The sequence below is a fragment of the Heptranchias perlo genome, chromosome 3 (genome assembly GCF_035084215.1).
Source record: "Heptranchias perlo isolate sHepPer1 chromosome 3, sHepPer1.hap1, whole genome shotgun sequence".
In the NCBI taxonomy this organism is placed as follows: Eukaryota; Metazoa; Chordata; class Chondrichthyes; order Hexanchiformes; family Hexanchidae; genus Heptranchias; species Heptranchias perlo.
The window spans coordinates 114242510-114253030 of NC_090327.1; the positions used below are offsets into that span (position 1 = coordinate 114242510).

The 10521-nt window shown below is 40.0% G+C and overlaps 1 protein-coding gene across 1 annotated transcript in view; it reads right to left on the bottom strand.

Moving 5' to 3' along the window:
• zfpm2a (zinc finger protein, FOG family member 2a) overlaps positions 1–791 on the bottom strand; it is a 505220-nt gene extending 504429 nt beyond the window's left edge. The window contains exon 1 of the mRNA XM_067981518.1: positions 419–791. Coding sequence (XP_067837619.1) covers positions 419–458 — 40 coding nt within the window. The 5' untranslated portion in view covers positions 459–791. The remainder of the gene's footprint in view (positions 1–418) is intronic.
• Between the last annotated feature and the right edge of the window lie 9730 nt (positions 792–10521).

Sequence of the window (10521 nt, forward strand, 5' to 3'; positions counted from 1 at the left end):
AGATTTAAAAGTATATAATACCGCACAAGCAAAAACTATTGCGATCGTAAAATCCAGTTTCACAATGTTAGGGGAAATTATAAATGTAACGAGCAGGAACAAATGATACTTCCGTGTATCAATTTACAACCAAACCTCGCTGACAGAAAGTTTCCATTCAGTATAACCCGGTGGGTTTTAAGATTCGTAATTACATTTGTATAATTTCAATTACTCATCTCCATACTTTTAAAAAATAAACATACAACAGTAGCATTGGCATTAGATTGCATGTTATTACACAAGCCAGGCCTGACACAAACTGTGTAACGATCGCGATCGTAAAACTCAAACTTTCACTCAAATGAAATAATAATAATAAAACATATTTCAGCAAGTCGCGGGCACTACCATCATCGGCAGGATTGTTTTAACTCACGTTTGATTTGCCTGGGGTTTCTCTGCTTTCGCCGAGACATGGTCAGTTACTGCCAGCTGTTGCTATTTAGAGGGATCGATAGCCGTTACATAGAGAGGTGTATCGATGGGGAGCCAGTTCGGACAAGAGAGAGGGGACAGATGCACACAACACAACACAACACACACCACACAGAGAGTGAGTGAGTGAGTGAGCGTGAGTGAGGCGCAGGGAGAGAGAGAGAGGTGACTGGAGAGAGTGCAGAAGTAGCCGTGGTGATGCGATCGCTGCTCTGACTCACTCACTGACTAGCTGCTGCTGGAGGCTCATTTCCCTCAGAGCGCTTGCGCTCAGCCCGCCGCCGCTTCGCACTCCTCTTTACTCGTAAAACTGTCTGTCGCCTGCAACGCCCGCCCGCCCGCCCTACCGCCCGACCGTAAGCGGCAACTGCGCCCCTCCTCTAACCCCCCTACCCTCCCACCTCCCCCCCACCCACCCACCCACCCCACCCACCCAGTCTTGCTCCCTTCTCCCTCTCTCAGTCCTCTCCCTTGTGCCGCTCTCCCACAACCATGTGCGCGATGCTGAGCCTCGGTCTCAGCCGCAGCGTCGGAGACATTGACCACAGAGAGAAAGAGAAAGCCCGGCCAGGCAGAGGAGATGTGCCTCCCCTCCTGCCCTCCCGCCTGCCTAATCTTAAAGGGGACCCGGCAGCGCTGGCTCGGCCCAGCGCGCACACACTACACACACGCCAGTGTTACAGAGGGATGACGGCGCTCAAAAACAATCCTGCAATGGAAAGCTGAAAACGGTTTTCAGACGTGGGGATCAAGGCGGGTGGTGGTGGTGGTGGGGACTTTGGAAACGAAGACAATCTTTTACTCCTGCTGCTAACAGAGTTGTCAATGCCAGGGATTTTTTTTAGAAGTGGCATTTACGCTCAGCGAGACCAATACGGCTTGCAAACATACCCGGAGTGTATTTCCTCGTGGTGTAAAGCATAACATTTTTTTTTTAAAGTGAGTGAACGGGTGAGGAAAACTGATATTTGCAGTAAATTTACAAAAACTATGTTTTTTCTCACCGGTAATTGATTTCCCAGTGTATTAGGAGTTCACATGTAACTAACAAAAGTAGAGTGAGAAATTAAACCATTTAGGGGCTTGTTAACTGTTTATAAATGTCTGGAAAGTGCTTACATTTAAATTGCAGCACAGAAACAGGCCATTCGGGCCAGCTGGTCTTTGCCAGTGTTTATGCTGCACATGAGCCTCCTCCCACCAAACTTCACCTAAACCTGTCAGCATATCCTAATATTCCTTTCTCCCTCATGTGCTTATGTAGCTTCCCCTTAAATGCATCTATGCTGTTCACCTCAACTACTACTTGAGGTAGCAAGTTCCACATTCTAACTACTCTCTGGGTAAAGAAGTTTCTCCTGTATTCCTTATTGGATTTATTAGTGACTATCTTATAATTTTGAACTCCCCCACAAGTGGAAAGTCTTCTCTACATCTACCCTATCAAATCCCTTCACAATTTTAAAGATCTCTATAAGGTTACCCCTTAGCCTTCTCTTTTCTACAGAAAAGAGCCCCAGCTTGTTGTAACCTGGTATCAGCCTTGTAAATCTTTTTTGCACCTTCTTCAGTGCCTCTACATCCTTTTTTGTAATATGGTGACCTGAACTGTGCACAGAACTCCAAGTATGGTCTAACCCAGGTTCTATATGAGCTTAACATAATTCAATTCTATCCCTGTAGAAGTGAACCCCAGTGCTTTGCTTGCCTTACTCACCTGTGTTGGTACTTTTAGTGATTTGTTTATCTGTACCCCGAGATCCCTTTGTTCCCCTCTCTATTTAGACTCTTATTTTTCAATAAGAGTATGTGGCCTCCTTATTCTTCCTACCAAAATGCACCACCTCACATTTATCTATATTGAAATTCATTTGCCAATTATACTCCCATTCTGCAAGTTTATTAAAGTCTTCTTGTATTTTGTCGCAGTCCTCCTCAGTATTAGCTATACTTCCCAATTCAGTAGTTCTCAAACTTTTTTGGGCCAAGTTCCACCAAAAAATTCTCAGCTTCTTGTGTCCCTCTAGCTAAAGATAACTACTAGTACTGTTAAGTCTGCAAAAAATATCTTTCTCACTTCTCCATCACTTAATTTCCTTTCTCTCTTTCCTTTACTTCTAGCTCACTTACTCTCCTTCATTTTTTACTCTTGTCCTATTTATTCACTTCTCAACTCTCTTGCCTTATCTTGCGCTCTCATTTTTATGCTTCTTTACCTTTTAACACAGCTCCATCACTTCTCACTCTCTTGCTCTATCCTTTAGTTCTTTTCCTTTACCCTAATGCTCTCCTTTGCTCTCCTCTTTAGTTATCCTTCAGTTTTGGTCGTCTCCATTATCTCCTGCACTCTTTTCATAGTATCATAGTAGGTACAGCACAGGAGGAGGCCATTTGGCCCATCATTCTGTGCCGACTCTTCAAAAGAGCTATCCAATTAGTCCCATTCCCCTGCTCTTTCCCCATAGCCCTATAAATTTTTTCCCCTCAAGTATTTATCCAATTCCCATTTTAAAGTTACTATTGAATCTGCTTCCACCACCCTTTCAGACAGCGCATTCCAGATCATTACAATTCACTGCATAAAAAAATGTTTCCTCATGTCGCCTCTGGCTCTTTTGCCGATCGCTTTAAATCTGTGTCCTCTGGTTACCGACCCTTCTGTCACTGGAAACAGTTTCTCCTTATTTACTCTATCAAAACTGTTCATGATTTTGAACACCTGACCAGTGTTTTACAAAGGTTTAGCATTATTTCCTTGCTTTTGTATTCTATGCCTCTATTAATAAAGCCCAGGATCCCATATGCCTTTTTAACAGCTTTCTCAACTTGTCCAGTCCCTTCAAAGATTTGTGTACATACACCCCAGGTCTCACTGTTCCTGTGCCCCCTTTAGAATTGTACCATTTAATTTATGTTGCCTCTCCTCATTCTTCCTACCAAAATGTATCACTTCACACTTCTTTGCATTAAATTTCATCTGCCATGTGTCTTTTACTATGTGTCTTTTGCTATCCTCCATATTGTTTACTACATTCCCGAGTTTCGTGTCAGCTGCAAACTTTGAAATTATACCATCTATACCCAAGCCCAGGTCATTAATATATATCAAAAAGAGCAGTGTTCTCTTCCTCTATCATCTCAGTCTCTTTCACATCTTGGCAGGCCCAGGATGCACTTGCAGAGACCAGAAATAGTTGGCATGAATGGTTGAGGAGATGGGGTCAAGAAGCACTTGGTGCAAGTGGGCTGAGAAGCAGTCAGGCTGTGTGGATGAGCAAACAGGTTGGCCAAACAACACGTGGGATTGGAGAGTGAGCCAGGAAGCACTATAGATGTGTAGGCAGGTAGTTTGGTAAGCACTTGGGATGGTGGGCAAATGGGTGGACGATAAAGCTGTCAAGGCAGGCAGACTTGAAAGCACTTTGGCAGCAGGAGGCGCTTTGAATGAATGATCCAGGATGCATTTGGGTTAGGCAACCAAACATGCAAGTCAAGAAGCAAGGTAGAGAACCAATCAGGTTGGGCACACGAGCAAGCAGGGAGGCTGTGAAGTAGCCCATTCTTCCTCAACTCCATTGGAGTCATTCATAGCCCATCCCTGGCCACCAGAGTCACTGCATACCCCATCCTGCCAAATCCTTATTTAGCTATAATTTTCTCATCAGCTGTTGTAATGTTCAGCTCACCGACTGTACTTGCTGAATGTATATTGTATTGTCAGTAGGACACCTGATCACTGTAATAGCTGATGAGAAAACAACAATTTGCAATTAATATAGCAGCTTCAATGTAGAAAAACAGCATAAGACACATCACAGAGACGTAATGAGACAAAAATTGACACTGAGCAAAAGGTGGATATTAGGGGTGACCAAAAGAGGTGTGTTTTAAGGAGGGTCTTAAAGACGGAGAGGGAGGTCGAGAGATGGGGGTGGGGGGGTTAGGGAGCAAATTCCAGTGCATGAGGCTCGGGTGGCCGAAAACACGATCATCAATGGTGGCACAAAGGAAGAGAGAGATTTTCGGGAGCAAAATGGTAGGCAAGATATTCCAGCTTTGAGGAAGGTACAAAGAGTTTAGCATCCCTGGGGAAGAGAGGCTGTGAGGGTTAGTAATACTGGAAGAATGAAGACTTTGTTAGCAAAGGGGATGGCCTTAAATTTTGTCAGAACTAGGGTGATGACTGGAAGTTTGGCCATGGGAGGGGGTGTTCCTGAGGTTTTGCAGCACAGTGGGGCAGGGGGAAGGAATTTGGATATTTAGCAGCATGGGGGAGCAAAGCAAGTTCTAGGGTTTAGTAGCTGCCACAAAGATTTTAATGTGAAATATGTTTGCTCAAAAAAAGCTTGATTTCCCTTACCCACTGTAGCTGGGCAAATAAATAACACAGCTGCATAATTAAATGTTTCTGTAAAGAAATCAATTCTAAGAATAAACAATTCAAGCACAGCTGTTCTAATTATTATATTTCTTTCTGTCTCTGTGTTTGTGTCTAAGGTAGCCTCTCACTCTGAAGTAAATATATATATACTTCCTAATAGTTCATCTGACAAAAATTCTAAATTCTTCTTTCAACATTTACAAATCAACTTTAAAAACAAATTAATTGTAGCCTGTACAAAGGCACATTTATATTTTTACACTGAGAAAATAAATATTTTTCTGTGAACGATGATTGTTTCAGAATTCAAAAGGAGAAAAAGAAAGAGCAGGTAATACAATCACCACTTGTCTCTGTTTTTCTTTCACTTGCTTTCACTGTCTGAGACAACCTCTCTGAAGTAAAAAAAACAGTTGATAATTAGTTTCATTGAAATTTTACCTTAAAGAAAGCTTTTGAAATTCTCAACATTTCTTCAAATCATTTGGAAAAACAGCCTGAAGAGAAACATCCTTCCAGTCCACAGACTGTGCATCTAATGTCTGCTGGAAAATTGTGCACACTGCAAAAGCTAAGATTATGGCACCTTTCTTCAGTTGGCAAAGTGAAAGCTCTGGGTTAAAATATGAAGTTCAAGCTTTTAAGAGAATCAGGTAGTGTTGTCAAATCTCCCTGGTGAAAGATTGATCTCCTAGACACTCCTGCGAGAAACCTGGACATTTTTTCTTCCATTTCTCACAAACAGCAGGGCCACAACTTGTACAGGATGCAATGTTGCCCTGGCACATGTGCGCTCAAACTGATAAAACCATGTGATGAATGGAGCAGTTTCTGGAGGGCAGAGGATTGTGGGTATTGTAACCACCATTGTTGACCAATTGCTGTGAGGATTGACATGTTGGGCAACCAAAGATGGAGATGGGATACTTGAAGGCAGGAGGTCATGTGATGAAATTTCACAGAATATAGCACAACCGGGGTTGGCAACCCTAGGTTGAAACATTCATGTATAATATAAATGAAGCTACTCAAAAACACAGAAGACAACTTTACATGTAAATTTAATCATGTCATTGTGAAAGATTTTCTTTTGTGTTATGCTAGAAATTTTATTTTGAGCCTATAATTGAGGGCGAATAAACTTTCAGGAGTTATTTTCTACTTGCTAAATGTTCATTTAAATATTTGGTTAGTTTTATCTCTTAACTTATTAAAACCTGAGAATATAAAGGAAGATAGAAGGGAAGATGTTCCAATTGCAGGTAGGTTGCATTTATTGAATTTAAAAAAGCTTAAATAACTTTAAGCACTTTTAGTGCATTTAAAATCAGTAATTAGCTGCAACCTACATGCTACCTATCAGGCATCGATTGGGAACGCCTTTTTTCTAACTGCAGCTGTGAGAGCCTTAGGACTGGAAGTTGGGTCAGGTTCAGTGTCCAGTTGCAGCGGGGCTGTCTGATCACACAGTGGGGGAGGAGAACAGCAATCTTGAGAGATGGCAGCAGCCAGGAGCCACAGGCTCAATTTTAGCAGCTCCAAGAAGGGTGGTGCTTGAGCAACAGCACCACAGAACCATCTGCCTTGGAGACAGAGCTGGAAGGTCTCAACAGGATGCCTACCTTGGAGACCAAGTTTGATTGACTTAATTAGCGGTAAATAAAATGAATTGGTAGGGTTAATCATGAAGGATAGATGTGATGGAAATAGCATGACAGAAACAGGAGTAACAAATTTGCACTGTAGGAAGTAAATACGACACTTAAAGGAAGTACATGATATATGCAAGACTTTTAATCTATTACCAGCCAATGTTTCATGGCACTGTTCAAGGTGAGTTGGAGGTTTTATAAAAACAGGGATGTTATACCAAGTGGTACCATCAGGGGCACTGATTGTTTGGCATTGAGGCTGTTCGTGGGATCTAGGAACACTGGGAAGGGGGCCTGAAGTCTGAAAATAGTCTGATGGGGTCTCATAGAACTTTGAGAAGGACCTGGAAGCATTAGGAGGGAACTCCTGAGGTTAGGAGGGAGAGGGGACCTGAGAGCATTGGGGTAGGTCTCAGGAATGGAGAACATTAAGGGTGGTCTTGGAGCCAGAGAGCACTGAGTGGGATCCTGGGGTTGGGGAGCACTGGGGGTCATTTCAGTGTCTGAGAAGGCAGATAGAATTTTGTGGGCATGGGCAAGGGGTTCTGTGAGCAGAATAATCTCTTGGGACAGGGGTTCTGAGGTCGAGGAAGAAGAGGGTGGTACAGGAGCATTGGGATGCCAGGGTTTGGCAGTAATGATACACTTGTGGCTCCATTTGGGCCATCAGACACCCCATCGCCACCACATTCTCTGTCATCACCTGGTTCCTGCTTTTAAATACCTGCCTTGTAGGACTTGATGCAATATGAGTATGTTTGCTGACTACCCAGTCTTTAATAAACATAAATTTTGATAAACAAAAATTATCTTTTGGTTTATTGTTTTCCTCAGAAGTGGAAAGTTTTAACTGCACTTGGAGCCAAAATAAAGAATGGGATGGACATCAGCCAATCAGGAGGAATCTAATAATTCACATTTATCTTTCAGTTAGATTTAAAACACTAAGTAAAAGAAACTGAATTCTTCTTCAACATTTCCCTGAGAAAAATAAATCCATTCTCGATAAGCAGGCTTTGTTTTGCATTCTAAATGTGAACAAAAGAAACCACAGATGCTGTTAATCACAGGAGTTCTCTAGCTACCTAACAGAAAATATTGTGCAGTTTATAATAGAAAAGGAGCCATATTTTCAATGTGAAATTTACCTGAAATAAAGCTTTAAGAATCCAATGACTAGTTTGTTTCTTATCTTTTGAAAAAAGTAAAGAAATTCACAATTCCCCACAGGATGAGGGGAGACAGTCTTCTGCTTCAACTCAGTGAAAGCATTGATGAATTCTGCAAACTGCAAACACTACGAGTGCATGGACGTGATTGGTAATTTCCTTCCACTGTTCTGGGGGGGAAATATCCAGTCAAAGCTTAGGCTTTGGGATGGGCTTAGGCCTTGAAGTAAAAACTTTAAATGAAGGTATTAAAAAAACACAAAAGATAATTCAGTGGGTAAATGTAATCATGTTGCTGTTAAATATGTAATATTTTAATGTTTTTGTTTTGTTTCAAAACCTTATTTTGAACATTAGAAATTTCAGTTACTGAGAAAAGAATGGGTGCATTGAATTGTTTTCAAAAAGTGTTTTGAGTAATTTGATTGATTCACCTTCTTTCTTTTATTGATAGATTCTCCTGCCTAGTTCAGGACTGGTTGTTTCCATAAGTTGTCAGTAGCTTCTCATTAGCAGTTTTCCAGCTGCTTTCTCTCTTTCATCCATACATTCCTAACCTCTTCAGTTCTCATTTGCTGCTGTTTTATTTTGAGACAGTTAACAAAACATAATGGCAAAAGTGTTGCAGCAAAATTGTGATATTACAGGAAATAAGTGTGACAAAAGGGAAGTGAGCTAGACGCAAGACTTATACTATTTTACTAGCTGATCTTCTGTACGATTGCTCACAGTGAGTCAGAGGGTATGCTGTTTTATAACAATAGCGCTGTTATCAAGAAAGTGTGGCATGTTTATTGTGACACTTAAAGGAAGTGCACACTGTATGCAAGACTTTCAACATACTAGTAATATATAAATATGTTTATAAGAAATAGCTAATTAGATGACAGTAATATTGATAGGAGTCTTACAACACCAGGTTAAAGTCCAACAGCTTTATTTGAAATCACAAGTTTTCAGAGGCTTCCTCCTTCATCACCTGACGAAGGAGGAAGCCTCCGAAAGCTTGTGATTTCAAATAAAGCTGTTGGACTATAACCTGGTGTTATAAGACTCCTTACATTTGTCCACCCCAGTCCATCACCGGCATCTCCACATCACAGTAATATTGATGATGGATAAAATTTTAAAAAATCAAATACTGCACAGTATACAACATCCCTTTCCCCACCCAATATCATGACAGTGTATGATGTCATGGATCATTGTTCGTGCACATTGATGTCAACGTCATAATTAACGTACCAGCAAATTGTTGTTTTATTAAATTGTTTAAAGGGAATACAGATGATAAACTATTGCCAAATTCAAACGTATTCCTGTTAAGCAGTGACCACTCACCTCCAATATCCCAAATTCTACTTTATTTAAATGTAATTTTGCTTTTGCAACATTACAGGCTAAGTTAAACTCTCACAGTTCAAGTTCAACTCTGATAATTCACATGTTATTTTGTAGAATGCAAGCTTTATTAGTCAATACTTCCTGGGTTTCATTAGATAAGTGTTCGAAGTTATTCCTGTACTTTTGTTGCTGATCATGTGCTCAATATTTTCCTCAATGTTATTAAAAATATGATAGTTTAAAATCATACATTTCTTTTTAAACCAACTTAACCCCACATTTTTCTGTTTTAGAAATATTCTTCAAAATGCTAACTAGAGTAATAAATTGTGAAAAAAATTATTTGTTTTGAAAATGCAAAATTTTAAATAAAAATAAATCTTGGTTAAATTTTATTTGTGGATAAATTGACCATGCCTACCCAGGACCAGCCCAAGAAAGGCAAACTTTATATCAGATACATATATAAGAGAAATAGTTGAGAATTAGAATGTTTCTGTAATCTTGCATCCCCACCAGGGAGCCACACTCACAGGGAACACTCACTCTTGCTGTGACTACAGAATCACCCCTGTAAAGTGTTTCTATATTTAATAATTACCCTAGGATACATAAATATTTCAAGTGTAATTGTCCTCTCTGTACTCCAAGGTGCATTCTTGGACTTACAAGTGTGTGCAGAAGCCTACATAGTGTGTAAATTTTTGGTATTGTCTGCAGTGTGATGTACGAATGACATAATTTAAGTTTGTTAATTAAATTCACGTGTGGTAGTGATAGTAAGGTACTATTCTCCAATAAATTACTTTAATTGTATTTTTATCCTAATCCATTATGGTCAGTGGCTGTGAAAGACTTTTTAAACATTGGTCTAGTACACAATTTAGACTTGGATTTTTTGCAATTATTTCTGTTATAAACTGTTAGTATCTAAGTCGAATGGTGAGTCATCTTAGCTTTGAAGTGGGTGTAGCTGGTGAAATACTTTGACTACTTTTGACAATATCAACAATACTGCATTCAAGTCCAGAATTCATATTTTAATGTAAGAAACACTTTCTGTAATCTTTTTATTTACGTTTGCACTTATACACAGTTTGTTTCTGCAAAAGTAGAAATTGAGTACAGCGATCCTATTATGTCACACTCATCTAAATCCTGGTGCATCTAGGTAATGCAAAATTTACACTATTAATCAAAGTGTCATAAATGTGTAGATTTTGCTTGTTTCATTTAAAGTAGAGTTCAGAGGGTGGCTCAAATTCAAGTTAGCAAAATGAGTCTTTGATTGGTTTGCTAATCTGGATGAATGGATTGTTTTTGCATTGTGAATTTCTTGTTAAAAACCCATTTGTCTGGAAACGTGTAATGAGTGAGAATCTTTGCATATGAAAAATGGATGTCCCTGATGTGATGGGATCAATTTTGTCTAATTCCTCAGTTGTTTATATGGATATTTGTATACTTAGTATCTTTCATTTGGATGATGAAAGTAGCA